The sequence below is a fragment of the Podarcis pityusensis genome (assembly GCF_964106645.2).
Source record: "Podarcis pityusensis genome assembly, chromosome: Z".
In the NCBI taxonomy this organism is placed as follows: domain Eukaryota; kingdom Metazoa; phylum Chordata; class Lepidosauria; order Squamata; family Lacertidae; genus Podarcis; species Podarcis pityusensis.
The window spans coordinates 10,293,614-10,314,495 of record NC_138044.1 but is presented as its reverse complement, the minus strand read 5'-3'; the positions used below and the strand labels follow the sequence as shown (position 1 = coordinate 10,314,495).

At 43.2% G+C, this 20,882-nt stretch overlaps 1 protein-coding gene across 3 annotated transcripts in view; it reads left to right on the top strand.

Moving 5' to 3' along the window:
• The window catches only part of C5 (complement C5), a 69,427-nt gene extending 48,768 nt beyond the window's left edge, over positions 1–20,659 (top strand). For all 3 annotated transcript variants that reach the window (XM_080990777.1, XM_080990776.1, XM_080990778.1), the window contains exons 30-41: positions 218–370; positions 3,028–3,090; positions 3,654–3,735; positions 5,810–5,882; positions 7,988–8,090; positions 8,952–9,026; positions 11,878–11,983; positions 13,632–13,718; positions 14,593–14,682; positions 17,701–17,784; positions 18,708–18,846; positions 19,830–20,659. In XM_080990777.1, coding sequence (XP_080846903.1) covers positions 218–370; positions 3,028–3,090; positions 3,654–3,735; positions 5,810–5,882; positions 7,988–8,090; positions 8,952–9,026; positions 11,878–11,983; positions 13,632–13,718; positions 14,593–14,682; positions 17,701–17,784; positions 18,708–18,846; positions 19,830–19,959 — 1,185 coding nt within the window. In that variant the 3' untranslated portion in view covers positions 19,960–20,659. The remainder of the gene's footprint in view (positions 1–217; positions 371–3,027; positions 3,091–3,653; positions 3,736–5,809; positions 5,883–7,987; positions 8,091–8,951; positions 9,027–11,877; positions 11,984–13,631; positions 13,719–14,592; positions 14,683–17,700; positions 17,785–18,707; positions 18,847–19,829) is intronic.
• Positions 20,660–20,882: the final 223 nt, after the last annotated feature.

The following is a 20,882-nucleotide window of genomic DNA, read 5'->3' as shown; positions in this document are numbered from 1 at the left end:
CTTTTAATGAACAATAAGTGTTTTTATTGCCTTTATAGTTTTGCTGATTTTTCACATTGTGTTGCTGTTTCCTCCTTGTTAGTATGGTAGCACTGTGCTGTTTTTAATTGTATGTTGCCGCGGGAATATTTGGAAAGGCAGGACATAAATGTCTTAGTTAAATAAAACCTGGCTATGGTTCAGCTCCTAATTCCTAACCCCTTGCTGTATTTGACAGGACACAATCACTGCTCTTGAAGCCCTGACCGAATATTCCATCCTCGTTAAGCGGATGACACTGTTCATGAACATCAAAGTGGCCTACAAGAACCATGGGGATTTTCATCAGTACAGGCTTACAAAAAACAATTATGTTGGCAGGTCTGTGGAAGTAAGTGTATGAATTATAAATAACAAGAAACCAGGACCCAAGGTACTTGCAAGAACCAACCTGTGGTAATCCGTGGTCCAGGAATAGCTAGCCTTCCTTTTAGAAAACGCCATAACATGTGTTCTCCACTGGTTAATAGCTAGATGTTATTTTCTATAGTAACCTGCAATTCCAATGAGCAGTCATCTTAAGTCCTGACTATGGAATAGTTATTTATTTCATAAAATTTATAAACCACTTAATTGTAAAGGAAAACCTAGAGCAATTTACAAATCAAATAAAACAATAACATTGCCTATTGTTATTAGATCATATTAATAAATGGCTGTTTAAAAACAGCTATTTAAAACTTTCAAATAATAATTAAAATCAGTGATGCTAAAAAAACACAACAGATTAAAATATTTGTAAACATTCTTCATATCTGGTTAGGCTTGTCTAAATAAAAATGTTTTTTGCAGGTTTTAGCAAAAGAGTATAGGGAAGGTGCTTGCCTGGTGTCAATTGGCAGGGAGTTCCAAAGTATGAGTGTGCCACACTAAACAATGGATTTCTTACAACATTAAGATGGAATCATTGATCCTTAGGGACCCTTTTGAGTGCCTTCCTTGAAAGGGCCTAATAGATCCATTACTGAACAGGCAGTAGCATATCTGAATGTTGTAATATTTCTTAGACCTGCTACCTGCTATAACTGTTAACTCTTAACTTTGTTCCCTTTGTTCTTCTGAGGCTATGATTTAGTATTTTTAATGGGTTGTATCCAATATCCATGCGGAGGCTGCTGTTGGGCTGATAAACGAGGCAGGGCACACTCTTGATGTGATCTTTGCTGCAAGTGAGTGGCTCCCATGTCTGAGAAATTGATCCGTTGCCTACCTGGATGGGGTTGCACTCAACTTGATAATCAAACAGTCCAAATATTAAGCCAAATCATAATCTTTGTTTGACTTCCCATGCTCTTAGGTTGGAGGATTGCGATCATCTCTCATTTGCACTGCTTTCTTAATTAGTCCAGGTGGTTCCCATAAATCAATCCAATGTCAATCCTTCATTCGTTTTCACAGCCTCCGAGTTCGTCCAGCAAGCGAGTTATATCAAAACGATATGTTTCTGTGTGGGTGATTATTTTCATCTATGTCTTTCGCTTTTGATTCTTCATCATGCCTGTAATTATCCCTGTGACATGTCCCAAAATGGAGGAAATCTGGCTTTCTGCCAATTATTCCAGGCATATGTCCAAACCTCTCCGTTTCATCTCATACCAGAAAAGATAAGCCTGTACTTTGGTTAGAAGCCTTAGTTCCCATCTTCTGCTCTTGACACCCCCCTTTCTGTTCCGACATACCAGTCCATAATAAAGATAGTCTCTCTTCCACTGGAATCCTTTAACTCCCCAGTCGCTGATCAGTTAGCAGAGTAGTTTATCTCCCCTCACTAAGAGCATGCCCATGAATTAAGTCCGAATTATCATCTTAAAAACAGGAGTTCATTCGCTTGCTCATGGCGGCGACTTTGGAAAGTTGCCAAAGAGACCCAAGGTGTTTTCCACCCAGTGCCACCTGCCCCCTCATGTTGGGGGCAAGTGTTGGTCGATCTGCAGGTGAAGCTGCCCCTACGGTCCTGGGGTGGGGGGGTTGGAAGGATGATTACTCCCATCTCATCCTCAAAATATCCCGTGCGAAATGGCTCAGCCATGGCAAGCCAAACTGGAAGTCAGAATTGACACTTCTACAGGTGCCACATAATACCCGTTCCACATTTATAAGAACTTGATTGTTTTGTATGGCAGCACCTGCACTTTGGAACTCCCTGCAACATTCTTCTTTAGACAAGCCTACCCAGAGGCTTAGATAGTTGAGGTAATTTAAATCTGTTTTAGTATTTTAACTTTTGTATGTTTTTAAGTAGGGTTGTAAATTTCTCTCAATGTTATTGTTTTATCTTTTTGTAAACCTTTTTGAGTTTGTTTGTTGTTGTTTTTTAACAACCAAGTAGCATATAAATTTTATGAAATAAAAATGTTAGTCCTGCTCAGAGTAGACCCATTGAAACTGATGGGCATTACTAATTCGGCTACATTAATTTCAATTGGTCTCCTCTGAGTAGAATTTAGTTGGACACAGTACTACAATTTGTACTTTCTTTAATGGTTGGCTGACTGTAATAGATGTTTGGCTGGGTTTTAATCTTTTTCAAAATGGCTTTGAAATGCCTTTTGAATCACCATCCCTTCTGTTTCCAATGTTAAAATGCTGAATTGCTGCTGCTTATGCTGCTGTGGCTAAAACAGCACCACTAGGACTGGGGGAGAAATTTGGTTTGGTTCGCATTTAAAGGCAAGCCTACCTAATTTGCCCTTTCAGAGAATGCATGAACTGAAGCACAGCCAAATGCATGTACTGGGGTCAAGTATGCATAAAAATGGCATATATTAGTTCAATGCATTTTTGTATGTTATTTTATTTAGGAAAATCGCTTTGCAAAAATGTGTGGCTATTAGGCAGGACCAGATACAAATATATGTCTGTTAGAAGTAATTTGCATTAAAATTTCCTGATGAATTATCACGAGGACTTTTTTTTTTAAGCCCACACACTTAATGAGGATCTAATTTACACTAACATCACTTTCTGCATTTTTTTTAACGTATCCAGGCTCCTTTGAATGATGACTTAGAGGTTCGCACAGGCAGCAACACCGGCTTAGCAACAGTGAATGTACGTGAATTAAGCATTTTGGGTCACTTCCAGATGACCTGTTTGCTGAGGACTCATCCTGATTAGTTTGCAGGGAGAATTGGCTATTTAATGAACATGTGTTCTGATTTGTTTTGGGTGGGGGAGGTTAGATTACCATGTGCCAAATCATGCGTAATCCCAACTTTCCCAGTGCATTTCCCAATGCCTTGTTGAAAAAAGTCTGATATTTTGGAGGAAGTAGGTTTGTGATGGAAGGCCTCTCCCTCAACTATAATTGTGAAACGTGAATTTGCTGGTAATTTATTTGAACCCCATCTGAAAACAGTGAGAGTCTGGAAGCACCTATAGAAAGTGGGCTCCAGAGAGCAACCTATTGGACCTAAATACTGTAAATGAACTGAATTTATTTAGGTAAGACTCTCATCCATGAATAGATTGCTTTAGAAGTTCACTCTTCATCAGGTCTGAGATTTTCACACAAATTATGGATAGATATGGATGTCAAATACTTGGCTGGTGAGTTCAAACTCTCTTAAAATGTAACTTGAGTTCTGTTTTGTTTTAAATCTGGACTTGTACAGGTGAGGAGCGTATATTATAAGATCAGCACCTCTGAAGATATTTGTAACTTTGAGCTGAAGATTGCTATCAAGTCACCATCTGGTGAGAAAGTAATAATTTCTGTTTTAAAGTGTTTTGGATTATGCTTTTATCATAAGCCACCCAGACATCTTTTGTCTATAAGCATCATAAATAAATGAAGGTATGGGGGAAATAAAATAATTCATGAAGAGACAGGAGACATTTCAGAGTTTGGACCTGGTAGCCCTGTACTTTAAGGTGGTCGGTTGCAAGCAAGGTCTTCTGAATTTTGAATTGAATTTTAAAATTTGTATCTTAACCTTTATCTGAAGAACTCAGGGTGGTTCTTCTGTACTCTTTCATCAAACTGTGAAGAAGAGGGGATTTTGCTACAAGCGTCTTTTCTCATGTTGCTTGCATGAATAAGTTCTTTTTTCTTATTCAGACTATTTCTATATGGCTTAATATGTAATAAGGTATCTGAACAGTGTGCAGAAAGCTAAAAACTATGATGTTACAAAAATACACAATAAAGCCATTAATACAAATTAGTAATGAATAGGTACAGATAGCATTTCCGTCTTCTTTTAACACACCTCTCCACCCAACACCTCTCCGCCATCCACCTTGGCTCTCACCCATGGCCCAAAGAAACTCACCGATCACCCGTTCCAAATTCTCACAACGAAAAAGCTTCCCAGAATCTGCTGGTATCACCCTAGTCTCTCCCTATAGGTTTGCTTTTATGGGCAGGCACCAAGGCAGAAGGTGCTTCCTCAGGCTGCCCACAGCTGTGTCCCATTCAGCTGGGTGAATTTCTCAACGAGTCCAAAATATGGTAAATCTGACACCCATCTGCTCACCTTTCTCTGATCTCTGTACACCTCTCCTGTTCCAGGAGCTGTACCTATCTCAATTTCTTCTGCTGATCTGTTGATGGTATAGAATCCTATTCCTAATTTGCCAGTGATCTCCTGACCCTAATTTGAAATTTAGGGGTGGGGGTGGGGGATAACATTCCAATAGCACTTCCTTTTTAAAATGGGGTTTGGTGTCTTCAACTCTGCATTGGAGGAGTGTATTTGTGTTCAAATGCCATAAATCAAGGCTAGGAAACCTAAGGTCCCAGGGCCAAATGCAGCCCAGCAGGCCTCTCAGCCTGGCCCTTGAGATTCTCTCCAGGTCACACCTTTATTGAGGGGGTTGGACTCCATAATCCTCAGGGTCCCTCCCAACACTACAATTCTATGAGTATATTCTGTGAGTGTTTTGCCAGGTTTGAAGGTGTCCTTGAATTCTGATAGCTCTTTCTGCTTGCCTGAATGAAGGTGTGTGAATATGTGTAGAACATACCCTAATGTGCAAAAGTAAAATTTTATATTTGTTGTTCCACTCACTTTTGCCTTGGCCTGCCACCTAGCACTGCCATGTGGCCCCCAAAATGTTGTCCAGATAGGAATGTGGCGCTCAGGATGTAAAGGGTTTCCCCACACCTGCCTGAGTGATGAGCACCTTCTGAAATCCTGGTTTGAACTGTAGGGCTGTATATTATTATTATTATTATTATTATTATTATTATTATTAATACCCTGCCCATCTAGCTGGGTTTCCCCAGCCACTCTGGGCGGCTTCCAACAAAATATTAAAATACAATAGTCTGTTAAACATTAAAAGCTTCCCTAAACAGGACTGCCTTCAGATGTCTTCTAAAAGTTTGGTAGTTGTTTCTCTTTGACATCTGGTGGGAGGGCGTTCCACAGGGCGTGTGCCACCACCAAGAAGGCCCTCTGCCTGGTTCCCTGTAACTTGGCTTCTCGCAGTTAGGGAACCACCAGAAGGCCCTCGGCACTGGACCTCAGTGTCTTGGCAGAATGATGGGGGTGGAGACGTTCCTTCAGGTATACTAGACCGAGGCTGTTTATGGCTTTAAAGGTCAGCACCAACACTTTGAACTGTGCTCAGAAACGTACTGGGAGCCAATGTGTTGTTGTTGTTGTTGTTATTTTAAAAAAGCTCAGACTTTGGAACTAATTAGTTTCCTCCAGTTGAGTGTACAGAACCAGGACTCAGGGTTGTTGTAACCATTTAGGAATCTGTGTACTGGACAATGGATTTGAAACGCCTGGGTAAACACATCCTGCTGTTGCATTTGCAGAAATGAATATCGACGGGAGGAGCTCTTCCTCCAGCTACTTGGATGAAGCAAAGCACTTGACGGCCTGTGCAAAGTAAGTCCAGATGACCCAAGAGAGAGCCTGTCACTCTGTGTGCCAGTTGTCAGAAATGCCAGGGTAGGGTGGTTGGGAAACAAGTGTCTTATTTTGGATTTGTTTATGTACTTCTGAGTTTTGCAAGCGCAACACTGAGGCTAGAAAGGAAGAGGCTAATAGGCAGTGTGACCCTCTGAACTGGTTATACATCTTGGCTGTGAGTCCTGGAAGACCTGATCCTTTTCTTGCAGGCCTTTCCCCACCTTGCCTGGGAGGGAGGGGCCGTGAATGACTCCAGCTACAAAGGCTGAGGCTGCTGAACAGACTCTTGGGCTGGGGGTTTTCGTGTGGAGGGGGGCTGTTACTGTTATTGATATTACTTTTTTGTATCTTTATTTTAGAGGTTATGGTTTATGTGAAAATGTTTGATGTGGCTGTGTACTTTTTGCTGTTTTATTTATTGCTTACGGCTATTTTTGTTACATTTGTAATTACATAATCCACCCCCCATGTTGTAAGGTGCCAGGTGCCTTGAGCATGGTTTGAACTATGGAAAGGTGGCATACAAATAAAATGTATGTGTGCATGTATGTATGTTTGTATATAAGAAGGCATGAAGTTGGGGGCTGGCTGAGGACTGGTCCTAATACTAGTCTCCATGTCAAAGGAGAACACATGGAAGAATGATTGGCAGCCGTGGTGTGTGGTGAAATAGTGAGTGGAGCCAAGAAGGCATTACTTTTGCAGGGGGTGGGGTGGGGGTCTGTTGAGAAAGACAGGCAGTTAAACAGGAGTTGAAGAGATGAAAAGATGGATTTATATACAGTTATAATGTTGGTGGTCAGAATAGCTGTTACAGAAGGGTTAGGGATATTAGATTGATCCATTCTTTTTCAGTAAAGGTAAAGGGACCCCTGACCATTAGGCCCAGTTGTGACCGACTCTGGGGTTGCGGCGCTCATCTCGCTTTATTGGCCGAGGGAGCCGGCATACAGCTTCCAGGTCATGGGGCCAGCATGACTAAGCCGCTTCTGGCGAACCAGAGCAGCGTACGGAAACGGCGTTTACCTTCCTGCCAGAGCAGTACCTGTTTATCTACTTGAACTTTGACGTGCTTTCGAACTGCTAGGTTGGCAGGAGTAGGGACTGAGCAACGGGAGCCCACCCCGTTGCGGGGATTCGAACCGCCGACCTTCTGATCTTATATGATTGCTTATTCTGGTTTTCATTTTCCATTTAGATATATTTTTACTGTGCTACATCCATATAAGTCTTACTCAGATTGAAATCAATGGGCATGACTAACTTCCTTCCATTCATTTCATGGCCTCTAGTCTAAAACTTGTTTGGATACAACACCACTGATTTTTGAATTCATAGATTTGTTCTAGTCTGGGGAACCTTTAGGGCTTTCTGCCACCCTCCATGAATTGGAAATACATCCATTAATGTGCCCAGTGTTGGACCTTGGCACACTTGTCAAGAACCAGCTCAGCAGGATACGTACATGTGTCTCCCAAATGTAGCAGGGCTGGCTAGCCATATTTTTTAAGTCAGCGTAACCGTCAAACCAGAGAGGATGTAGCATGGAGTGAACTTGTTGTCCTACATGGAGTGAACTTGTTGAAATTAATGGTCATGACTGATTTGGGCCCATTTCAGTAGGCCTTCTCTAAGTAGAAACTTAGTTACATACATCCCAAATCATCTAAGCCAGGGGGCCATGAACTTTTTTGAGTGAGTGGGCGCATTTGGAATTTTAGTGAGTGTTATGGCAGCAGTCACAAAATGGCTGCCATGGGGAGCATGGCATAATAGCTTCCACAACTAAAAGAGCAGAGAAAAAGACAGGACCACAACATAGTGCGGGTATACTCCCTTTGCCCTGGCACATACACCTGTCATCTATACGCTTCTCTATTCAGAATGAAAGAAGAGGGGTAAGTATCTGATTCTGGCATGGAAGCTGGGTGTGTTTAAGTGGGTGTATTCAATGGAAGGGATAGCTGGTATTCAGAGGCATATTAGTAATGAATAGGTAGAGGATGCATATTGGAACCAGAGTGGGAGAAGGTTGTTTTCTTTATGGAATCAAGGTCTTGTTCTGCTTTTACCCTGTGTAGGTACAAGCCTATCAGAGGAGAACCTCAGTCTGCCTCCTCCCATGCCGTGATGGATATATCTCTTATCAGTGGATTGGAAGCAAACACAGAAGACTTATCTATTGTAAGGAAGGTGGTCACCCCTGTTAAATAAATAACAACATCAGGACAGCTCTGCTGGATCAGGCCAAAGGCCCATCTGGTCCAGCACTCTGTTCTCACAACAGCCAACCAGATGTCCCAGTGGAAAGTCCCTAAGCAGGACCTGAGATCTCCCCCCACTTGTGATTCCTGGCAACTCTGACTCTGGAGGGAGAACATGACCATCGTGGCTGGTAGCTCTGCAGTCCTATGCACCATGTTGTCCTGGGGCATTGTGAAAAATTTAAAATGGCAGCATGTTGTCACTTTCCACTGGCACCGGGTAACCCCAAGTCTGGGGATCCTGCAGTGTAAGAGGCGGTCCATCGGGCGACCTCTTGACAAGGCCTCCCTCAAGCTGAAACCAGCCCAGTTCAGGTTAGATTACCAGTTTAACATGACAGCCATTTCATGAAAACATGCAACCCAATTCCACTTGCACCATCATAGCCTATTTTTATGGCTTTCTGCTATAGATTCTGTGCTTTTTTCCTGGTAGTATGCTCTAGTATGCACTACCGACACCTTTTCCTGCCAGGGCCCAGTTGCTGCCTCTGCGCCCCAGGGCTGGCTGGAATGCAAGTGTCCCACTCCCCGAGGAGTGTGAGAGTGGGTGACACGGCATGTGACAGATTGCCCTGCCCTGGCTGCTGGCCACATGTGCCCTGGTTGCCTCACTGGCAGAGCTCATGATGGTTGTGGCGGGGCGGGTGCAGGCACTGCCAGTGAGTACTGGAACCGTTTTTCCCTAGAAAGAAGGCACTGCATATGTTAATATAGTTGTTCTTGTGGTCACAGCCAAAACTAGTTGCTGAATTCTCTCTCTCTCCCTCTCCCTGCTCAGCTTGCGAATAACATTGACCAGTTGATTGCAAGCTATGAGATAACCAATGGACATGTTCTGGTGCAAATAGACTCGGTAGGTTCTCTATGGCTTCTCTGTCCTTTTCATTAAAATAAAATGTTTCATCGGTTATTGTCATTTTCCAGTTCTTCTATGCCAGGGCTGGATCTTCTCCTAATTCTTATAATCAACCAGTATCTCAGAATTATCCACCAAGTTGTGCAACTGGTGTAGGGGGAAACTGATTTGGGCATAAACATAAGTTTTTGACTTTTTAAAGTGTTTTTTTGGATAAGGCCGGTCCACTTCCCAGTGGGTGGTGGTGCGGGCAGGCTACGTGGCCTCCGCACTCAGCGGGGGCTGGGGTAAGCCCCCTCGTCATTAGGGAGGCCCGGCTGCGTCATGGCCCTCGGCCAGCCAATCCAGTTGGCTGGGAGGCATCGATTGCCCCTTTTAAGCAGTCGCACGGCCGGGGGATCCCCCCTTCTGGTTCTGGCTTCCGTGGATCTCCCGCCCTCCAGCTCTCTTTTCATGTGTTCGTCATATTGGCCTTACTATGGACCTCAGTTGGTCGCCGTTGAGGGGCCTGGTAGGAATTTTTCCACTTGGCAAATTGGCACTGGCCATTTGGTTTTCGCCCACCTCGTAGCAATCGTCACAACTTTTGTAAGGTTTAGCGGTTAGGCATTGGTAAAAACCTGGTTTGGGGGAGGGGGGGTGTGGCCATCACCTGCCCCTCCATTTTAAAGGGTATTCCATTAAAGGAAGCCGGGGGTTGTGGTTCCTGTCCGAAGCCCAGGTGGAGGTTAGGGCCATGGCACGACCTTCCGGTGACCCTGGGGGGAGCTCTGAGTTGATGTACATCAGGGGTGGACAACTCCCAAGAGACTGCGATCTACTCACAGAATTAAAAACTGGCATTGAATCTTCCCCCTTTTTTGGGGTTCAGGTCAAAGTTTTTGAGCTTTTTTAGGTAGGAGGAAAGCACAGATTTTTGTGAATTCAAGCCTAAGCTCAAGGGAGAAAGAGCTTACTCACTGAGTAAACTCCATCTTCCGTTCTGCAGCTCATGCAACAATGGAGGGCAGGGCCGGATTCTGTTTTACCAATGCTAAGGAAAGGGACCCAGCGATTGACCACGATCTACCCGGGGATCTACCAGTAGATCATGATCGACCTGTTGGACATCCCTGATGTACATCAACAGGGCTCCCCCTACTGGTGGTTAACCCTTGTGAGACTTCCTGCATGACGGGCAGGAGTCAGATATAGTCGGTTCAGTTCCAATGCCTAAGCCAATACCACTCACATTCTGTAACCAATAAAGTTGTAGCCTAAATTTTGCCCATTGACCCAATATGCAGTGTCCACATGTTATTATTCAACATAAGGGGGAGGCCTCGCGACATTGTTTTACCAGTCTGGTGTTTGTTGCTTGGGAGGAAGGGTAGTATTGACTTGTAAATCATTGTTATTATCATTATCATCACCAGTGTATTATTAATAATTAATTATGATCTGTTATGCCAGGTTTCCAAATCTGCATAGCGCATTCTTTCAGGTATCAAAGAAGGGGAATAGAGGAATGAGTTTTTCACGGCACTGAGGCATCTTTCCTAACCAGTGAAAACCAATGGCTAGAAACTTAAAAAATAAATTAAAAATGTGCCAACGACTGAGATACTTGAGGCCAGACTACAATGTGATGCAAGCTGGCTATGACTGGATATCCCAGTATTTTCCATCTTTTACTCAAATACAGCTGCAGTTTGTGTTCCAAATTGCAGTGGCAGCGGGAGAGGTGTTTAGCTCTGCCTGATTTGCACATAAGTCAGACCATGGCCTAGTGCAAAATGTGTAGGCTCTAGAAGAGAAGATCATGGCCACTTTGCTTCTCCCTGGTCATTTTGCTGCTTGCACTATTATGCTGAGCTGAGCCATGGGAAGGTCCATAGCTCAGTGGCAGAACCACCCAGAGTGGTTGGGGCAACCCATTCAGGTGGGTGGGGTACAAATAAAAGTAATAGTAATAATAATAATAATAATAATAATAATAATAATAATAATAAAATTTTATTTATATCCCGCTCTCCCCAGCCGAAGCTGGGCTCAGGGCGGCTAATAACAATAAAATAATACAACATTCTAAAATCATTTCATTATAAAATTAATTCAATTCAAATTGATGGCAACCATTGGGCTAGAGTTCTGTGAAGATTGCCAAAGGAGGGGGGTCAGACTGTGCCTTGGCCAAAGGCCTTGTGGAACAGCTCTGTCTTGCAGGCCCTGCGGAAAGATGTCAAGTCCCGCAGGGCCCTGGTCTCTTGTGACAGAGCGTTCCACCAGATCGGGGCCACAGCTGAAAAAGCCCTGGCTCTAGTTGAAGCCAGCCTAACCTCTCTGTGGCCTGGGACCTTCAGGATGTTTTTGTTTGACATGCCATAAATCACAAGACAAACCTTGGCTACAGCATGTGGTTAGTTTGGAGAGAGCTAAACCATGACCCTGGATTTGGACAGCACACCAAGCCATTGCTTAGCTCAGCACTAACCATTCAGAGCAGATTTGGGGAGGGCGCTGTGATGAGGTTTCATTGTACGAATGGAAATCCTTATACTAATGGAAAGAGTGATTGGGATACTGCCCTGTGCTTGTAGGGAGGATGTTTGTGTGGAATTAGTGGGGGGGGGGGCACAGTGCCCTGCATGGTGTCACCTTTTTGCCACACACCACAAGCAGATTTCATTGATTTTTTTTTTTTTTTTGCAGGGGCTAAATTTACATTGCTTCCCCATGACTGTTTTGCATGAATGAAATTGGGCTCTCTGGACTTACAATGCAAGGAGATTGGGGGAAGATAGGCCCCATGGCTGGGGGGAAATTCCTCAAGTCAATCCATCCTAACTTGTATTCTGTTTCCAATAAGATTCCAGCAAATGAATTTCTGTGCATTGGGTTCCGAGTAACAGAAGTATTCCGTGTTGGAATGGCAAGCCCAGGAAGCTTCACAGTGTATGAATATCACACCCCTGGTAAGGAGACAGTTCCTCCAAGCCAGAGCTTTCCAAACTGTGTGTCACGACACGTTAGTGGGTCGGCTGCAGTGTGTAGGTGTGTCGTGCGAATGCTCCCTGCTCTTCTACCGGGGCTGGAAAGGGGTTAGTTTGTGAAATATACTCGGAATCGAGCGTGGATTTCATGCTCTTTATTCAGCTCATAGTAGCAAGGAATGGAAGTTCCCCCAAAATGCCTGCTTTATATACATTATTTACACAATGGGCCCCACATGATTGGCTAATTCCGGGATTCTCCTGTAGGCCAATCAGGTTGCGGATTCACTTCCACCTGGAGCTGGATTGGGTGGCTCCTGCGGACCAATCAGACTGCTGCATTCTGGATCCTATTGTTCTAGGACCAATCAGACTGCTGCATTCTGAATCCTATTGTTCTAGGACCAATCAGACTGCTGCATTTTGGATCCTATTCAACTCAGTACATAACAGTTTAGTTTGCTAGTAAAACTGAATTACTGTGTTGCGAAATGATGCATGCCTAAAAAGTGTGTCACCAGCATGAAAAGTTTTGAGAACTCTGCCCTAAGCAATGGACCATCGCTCTATGGCAGTATATAGCAGGCTTTGGGTGCAAGAGGTCCAAATTTCAATCTAGGCAGGTCTTAGAAGGACCTCTTTCTGAAGACCTGGAGGACCACTGCCATTGAGTGTTGACAGTGCTGGGCTAGATGGAGCAGTAGTTTGACAGGGGATAAGGCAGCTTCCCTCTGTTCCCTTTCCCCACTTGATCTTCACAGCTGGACTTGTGCTAGTGCTTGCATCCTTGAGCAGCTGCCAGGACTCTGGCATCTTAGGAGGGTCCATCATTGATCCCTGCCCTGAGCCCTCCCGGAAATAAATTTGCCTGGCCCAGCCCTCCAAGCAGCACCAGGTGACTGGGCTTAGCTGTCATTTTAATTTCCCACAATACCCTGGAGCAACACTATATAGAGGATATTACCGGGAATGGGGACTGCCCCTAGCCACCTGGTGCTGCTTACACCAGTGCTGCCTCCGCTGGGTAAGACCATCAGAGGGGCATCCCAAGGGCACTTGAGCCACACCTCTGTCATGTCTGAAGCCAGTCATGCACCAGTCAGAGTGGTGTGATCTCCAGGACCAAATGTGACATTACATTAATTGCACGAATGCAGTTAATTACACAGGGTTCTCGGTTATGGAAATAGTTGCTTTGAAGAAGTCGGTGTGGCCATGGAGCTGTGGAGTGGGGGAGTTGAATTCTTTCCCTCTTTGTCATGATCTCAACAAAAATCTCCTCTCTGTAGTTGTTTGCTTTTCATGGGAAGCAACTCCCTTTGGTGTCAAGAGGAGTTTCCCCTGAAATGCAAACAGTAGCTTTGAAGAGGTGAGAGAAAAACTCCCCTTAGCCACACCACACTACTCCAAAGCTGCTCAGGCTTTGCATCTGCTGCTGTTTACATACCAAAAGACACATGTGCTAATTGCAGTCATGTCCACAATTTCACATCTTATTTGGTCCTCATTAAGGCTCCGATTTCTTTCTGAGTTTCTCAGTAGAATTGCTCTGTATTCTTGTTTACATCTTGGCTCGTGGGACTTTGGCAACCACCAACCTCTGTCTTTCTGAAACTTTGATTTCCCACAGATAAACAGTGCTCTGTATTTTACGATCCTTATGGAGAAGACTCACTCGTAAGACTCTGTGAAGGGGTAGAGTGCAAATGTATGGAAGGTAAAAATGTTTTCTTGCAAATGGGGATGGAATAATTTGCCAGCTTTAGTTCTCTCTGTTTGATTTTTCCAATCTTCAGTTCTCCACATTTCTGTAGCAATTTGCAAATTTTCCTTAAAAAAACCCTAATAAAATTTCTTCAACATTTATTCCAATAAACAATTTTTAAATCAGTTTTGACTAATATATTAGGAGAAATGGCTTGCAGAATGCCTTTTTGTATGTTATTTTCACTAATATATTCATATTTGTGCACATGTTCCCCTAATACATAAAAATATTGTTTGGATGTAGAACAGCATAGCAAATTTCAGATAAGTGCACATTTTGAGGGTGGTCATGTTTTGGTTCTCATATTGTTTTGGAAAGTGCAAATTTGATAAATTCGGCTTTAAATAAGAATGGAATCAAATCTCTCCCTCACTCTACATGCAAGTAAATTTCTACTGACTTCAGTGGAACTCACTTCCCAAGTGACATTGCTGCCAGCGTTTAAATTGCTAATATATTACAGGATCGTGCAGTGTGACTCATTGCATTGAGGGCCTTAGTGTGAAAGTGTTTCCAGCTGTTAATAGGAATTTATATGTGTGAGCTACAACAAAATGTTCCAGCCAGCCACACCAACCTTCAAGCCATTCCATTCTGTTCCCCTCCCACAATAGTAATTCAGAATTCCATGGCTGCTGAGGTTGCTCAGCCTTATTGGGCTGTTTTTTGAGTCCCCTGCCCTTTGCTTTGTAGGAAGAATTAAAGGATTCTCTTGGTTCGCTGAACTGGAACAACTTAAGCAGAAATTGGGGCGGGGGGAAGGAAGTTGGAACAAGGCAAAAAGTTTCTGCTTGTGCTATTTCTCTGTTTTGCTCAAACATAGCGGAATGTGGCCGCATGCAGAAAAGACTGGATGGGTCTATAAGTTTCAATTCTCGGAATGAAGTGGCATGCCAGAAGGACATTGCATATGGTAAGATTTTGAGGGTTAGTGCATGCTATTCGTCCCCCCCCCCCATATTTACTTTCAGCATTTTTACTCTGCCTTTTAACTCAGAAAGGTTTCAGAAAGGCTTAATAATAATAATAATAATAATAATAATAATAATAATAATAATTTTTTATTTATATCCTGCCCTCCCCAGCCAAAGCCCGGCTCAGGGCAGCTAACAACAATAAAATAATACAACATTCTAAAATCATTTCATTATAAAATTAATTCAAATCAAATTGATGGCAACCATTGGGCTAGAGTTCTGTGAAGATTGCCAAAGGAGGGAGTCAGGCTGTGCCCTTTAAAAATAGTATGAAGGTAGCCCCTCCTGTCAGGCTCACAGTCTAAAAATACACGACACACAAGGAGAAAGGAGTGGGAGGGAGGAGGGGAAAGCAAGCACAAGTTCTTCCAAGTTATAGTTATTAAAGTTACAGCCAGTGTCAGTGGTGGTTATTGTGATCTTGGGCTTGATAAAGAACAGTCTCTTCCCTGAAAGCACCCTTCCTCCATCAGATCCAGGAACAGAACTGGTGCTAATGACCAAGCCAGGAGCACAGGGCAGTTTGTCCCTCAGACAGCTGACTTGATGACAGCTAGAATCTGACCAGCAGGGCAGTGTTTTAAAAAGAAGCTGGAATACAGGATTAGACACATTCATGGAGGAGAAGGCCATCAATGTCTCCTAGCCATGATGGATATATTCTCCCTCAAGAGTCGGAGGCAATATGGGTTGCTGGGAAGTACAAGTAGGGAGAATTCTGTTGCAATCAGGTCCTGATTGTGTGTTTCCCGTTGAGACTTGTGTGCTTATCATCATGTCATCCACTGTGAGAACAGGGTTGTGGGCTAGGGGAGAATAGGATTGTGGACTAGATAGGCCTACAACCTGATCTAGCAGGGCTCTTCTTATGTTTGTGTAATCATGGTGCCATGAAGCAGAAGAGGTACAGGCTGTGTCACAAAGAGACACAGTACCCTTAAGCACTTCCCCCTGTGATCTCCCAGTCTGAGGATGTGGGCCTTCTTACTTGACTCAAAGGCTGAAGGCTCCAGCTAGCTCCAGCTCTCTGCTGGACAACATCCCCAACAGGAGTGAATCCTTGAGCTAGTAGGGCCCACTGGGAACTGTCCATGGTCCTGACTGATCCAACCTTTGTTTAAAGAGACCTGACCAGTCTTAGCATGCTCAGAAGAGGTTTAGCCTCTGTCCGCATCCTTTGCGAGCTTCAAGACCTGTGGAAAAGTATATCCTGCACTCCAGAGCTGGTGTAAGATTCTAGGTGGTGGTGTCTGGGTCAGCTTGATCTAGGAGACCTTCCAGCCTGATCTAGCAAGATAAAAATAATTATCAACTGAATTATTTTATCTCTCAGTTAGGGCCTAATGATGCTCAGAACACCCCCCCCCAATCAAAAATGGGGAGAATGTAAAGGAGCAACACTGTGGTTTGGAGATGAGTACTATAGTATGATACATTGGCCTCAGATTGTGCCTGATAATGTTTAAGAGCAAATTATGAGCATGTTCAGATCTCCAAGGCTGTTGACAGCCGTAGTCTAGCATCTTGAGGGCAACATATTGGCTGCCTCCGTTTTAGTGTGTTCTGGCAAGCATGCAACATGGAAATCAGGTTCAGATATTGTATAATCTTACTGGCCAGTGATTTTGGGACCCTCAGGTGCAGCCTCCCTCCCATGTGAAAAAGGCAGGGTATTAAAAGTACACATTTTCTTGTATTGCATCTGATTTTCTTGGACACTCTGAAAAATGTAGAAATGGTTGCACTCTTAGGGTTTCAGGCTCCTCTGCTGGTCTTGGGATTCTAGCAAATGCCCAAAATTTCCACACTCTGGAGATGATCTTTAATTTTATATTTATATAAATCATCCTGTGTAATATTAAACTCAGGGCAGTTTGTAATGCCAATTAAAACAATAAGATGTGTGGACTTCCAGGAGAGAGGAATAGTGATTCGGCTGTCTCTCTGTTAGCTCCTGCTGACAGAAGATAATTATGTAGTGATTGATAACAGTGAGACAGATAGTCTGACTACTAAATCACTCTGTAGTTAGGGGTGACCTGGGAGTTAACCAATAATTACTTTTAAGAGAGGACTCCATATTCTATGTGTTTGATTTTTGTAGTTGTTATTTTACTGTAATATGGGGAAATCTTAATTATTATTTTTTTTAAAAATCCCAATAAGATGTGCAATAAAGCAAATTAAATCCTGTAAGCAAATGGCCCAAATACCAACTAAACCAACAGTGAACATTAAATGTCTAGTGTTTAAAATTCAGCAACCTTTCAGCCCTTTTAAATTTTTATTTAGAATACTTATATCCTGCTTTTATAGCCCCAGGAGGCTCTCAGACAACTTACAAAAGACCCCCACAGCAAAAGTTGCGCTCAAACCTGGTTCAGGAATATAAGTAACAAGGTGCCAGGATTATTTAGGGGGCATTTCCTGCCCTAAGGCTGGTCTTCAGACTATAAAAAGAGCCCTGCTGGGTCAGTTCAAAGATCCCATCTAGTCCTTTCTCACAGTGGCCCAAAGGGAAGCCTGCAAGATGTCCATGGGGGAGTCCTGGTGTTGCCCTTTGACCTTTTCCTACTATGCATCAGAGCTCGCTCCTGTGGCAGTGGAGTGGAGCTGAACAACTGGATCCTGCTCAGCCCACATTGGAGGTAGTCCTCTTGTGACTTTAAATACAAAACGTAAAATACAACATTTTAAAATGCAAGCAATTATTTAAAATTAAAATTCCCAGGAGAACAAAAATGACTTAACTGGACTTCCATCATCAGATGTCACAGATGAAAACATGCTGTCTGCTATTGATGGTGGGAATTGGTGATAGCAGCCTTCCACCTCCGCTCAGAGAAAATGCAGAGACTCTTACCGTCACTTTTAATGAACACACTCAAGAATGAACCTTTGTCCAGCATTGTTGTTGTTACTGATTTATTATTATTATTATTTCTCCTCTGTAGTCTATAAAGTGAATATCCTGTCCTCCAAGCCAGAAGGAAGCTTTGTTAAATACACTGCAACTGTCCTAGATCTCTATAAAAGAGGTGAGAGCATTTGTTATCATGAGCTGAAATGATTCCATTAAGCTACAACAGGAGCAGCGAACCCTGTGGCTTTCCAGTTATTGTTGGAGTCCCAATCCCCATCAAGCCAATGGCCAGAGATTTGTTTGTTTGTTTGATTAAATTTCTATACCGCCCTTCATCCAAGGACCACAGAGTGGTTTACAATATAAAAACACAAAAACACATAACATAGTAACAACACCCTACCACCGTTTAGAAGGCCACAGTTTGTTTAACTAGCCAAAGGAATGGTGGGAGTTGTCATCCAGTAATCTCAGGAACACAGAGCCTAGGGCTTGCAGATCGGAAGGTCGGCGGTTCGAATCCTGTGATGGGGTGAGCTCCCATTGCTCGTTCCCTGCTCCTGCCAACCTAGCAGTTCGAAAGCACGTCAAAGTGCAAGTAGATAAATAGGTACCACTCTGGCGGGAAGGTAAAACGGCATTTCCGTGCACTGCTCTGGCTTCGCCAGATGCGGCTTAGTCATGCTGGCCACAGGATCCAGAAGCTGTATGCCAGCTCCCTCGGCCAGTAAAGTGAGATGAGCGCCGCAACCTCAGAGTCATCCGCAACTGGACTTAACGGTCAGGGATCCCTTTACCTTTTCTAATCTCAGGAAGATCCCCACCCTTCCCAAAGTGTTCCATGAAGAGAGCATGAACTCATGGCCATTTCCTTGTCTTTTGCCCCCAGCAGGTGAGGGAAACATTTTTCACCCCAAGGGCCACCTTCCCATCTGGGCAGCCTTCTGAGGGCTGTATGCCAGTGTTGGGCAGGGTCAGAGGCAAACATGAGCAGAACAACAAATATAAATTTTATCTTTATGGTTCTGTCTTGCAGAAATGACAGAACTACTAGCTGGCCTTTGGGCTCCTTCTAACCTCCTTCTATTTTTACTCCAGGGGAGGCTTTTGCTCAGAAGAACTCAGAAGTCATCTTTATTAAAAAGAATTCATGTGTCGATGTTCAGCTTAATCCAGGAGAGAATTACTTGATCATGGGGAAAGAGGCCTTGAAGATAGGAGATGGTGCCAATGCCAAGTAAGTAACCTTGGATTTACAGTGCATGATATGTAAAGAATATGTTTGGGGCTTTTTTAATTTAGAGAAAAGTTGAGGGTATCTTATGTAGGTGGGGGTGGGGAGAAACCTAAGTAGGGATCCCAATAAATAGCCCAATGAAGAGGGGGTGGGGAATGGAGTATTCAGGAAGAGAACAGGGCTAGCTGCTTAGAAACCTGAACAGGATACTCCATTCTACACATTAGGATTGTAGCAGCAATATTTGGGATGATGGGGAAGAGGTGAGGCGGTAATAGTGTTATTTTGGAGATTACCCAAATGTATTCTTCACCTCTGCATTGCAAGAGAAAGAGTTGAACCCAATGTCAGACTATTTCCATTATTTTCAAAAGGTCTACAGTACAGTTCAGTTGGCCACAACCCAAAGTATTTCAGGGAGCAGTTTAAAGTTGGGTTGTTGTTGTTTTTTGGCAGACTGGGGTGAAGAGAGGAGGTGGAGAGAGCAACCATTCATTTCAATGGGTCTTCTCTGAGTAGAACTTAATTGGTGACAGCCTTTAAAATGTATAAAGTTAAATGTTCAATGGACATCTCTCCTTCCATAATGTATAGTACAGTTTTAGCACCGTGCCCTGAGCACTACCTACAGTAGAAAATAGACATGCAGGTTTTTATTTATTTATTTAGTTAGTTATGGTAATATTTTTAGACTGCCTTGTGATGCAAAGAAGGCCCCCTACATGGCGTATGACCACCCTTGGAAACTAATGAAATTGCTAGAACAAATTAAGCATTAAAACAGAATGAATTTTTTTGCACCCGCTGAGTATCTGAACGCTCTTCAAAGACAGTCCCATGTAGTGCATCTTGCAGTAGTGTAAACTGTAAATGACCAAGACATGCATCATTGGCCAGATCCATCAAATTTACTTTAGCGGTTTGCGTTCCTTCCATTATTTCACTTAGTTTAAAATGCCCCTTTCCTTCTCCCTTTTTTGTAGATACCAGTATCCATTAGATGCCATGACCTGGATTGAATGGTGGCCTACTGACTCATCTTGTGCTTTGTGCCACGACTTTGTAGAATTAATGGAGGAATTTGTGGAAGATCTCTTTCTCAATGGTTGTTAAACTACTAAAAAACTTTTGTGAACAGTCTTCAGACTGATCAAAGCTTGCCGGAACATGTTTTTTCCTATGGTTCTTCCCAGCCTTTTAAACAAGGAGAGCTGTATCTGTCTACATATAAAATAGCACTTATTTTTCTAGGAAGTATCTGAGAATCCAGTTTTTGTGTGTTTATAATACAATGAGTTTAATATAAGTGGGTGGGTGGGGGAAGGTGTTGCATGCTTCAGTACTGTGGACAATGTATAATATCCAATACATAATACATTGCCCAACATGGGACTTGTCCACACTTCTGCTTGTCTCCTGCCTAGATAGCATAGGTCTGAGTGGTTCTTCCCTTGCCCTGCTCCTTACATAGGGAAAGGCTGCTCTTTACCACTAAATCAGAGCAAAAGTCAATCTGGAGAAAACAAGGTTTGCCATTTGCTCCGACTGAGTGCTAAAGAGCAGTTTTCCTCAGGGGAAGGCAGTGGGACATGAGAAAGTGTGGATGAGCCTAACAATCCTAATAATTATCCTAATAATTCACCAAGAATCCATCTCTATTCCATATGTTTTCCTTCTGCATTCAAAAGTTATCACCATTCATATTTTGTATTTTGTTCTTTTGTTGTTGTTGCTAAGAATATGCATTGCAGCTGTCTGGAGACATTCTAAGCCATTGTTGGTGTTTAGAAAATAAATGGGACTTAAATCATAACGATCTTGTCTCCTTGATTTCAATGGATCTAACCTCAGCTAAGCAGCAGAGCAACCCTAATTAAAGAAAGCTGGTGTCATTTATGCCCTACTTAAGGTACCTTTTTTGTTGGCTAAGTTCCACCAAGGTGCTAGATTATATGAGTTTGCTCACTCATATAAAGGCAATTGGTGTAGGTCTCCTTGCCCTGTCCTGCCCCTGCTATACCCCCAGAATGCCTCTT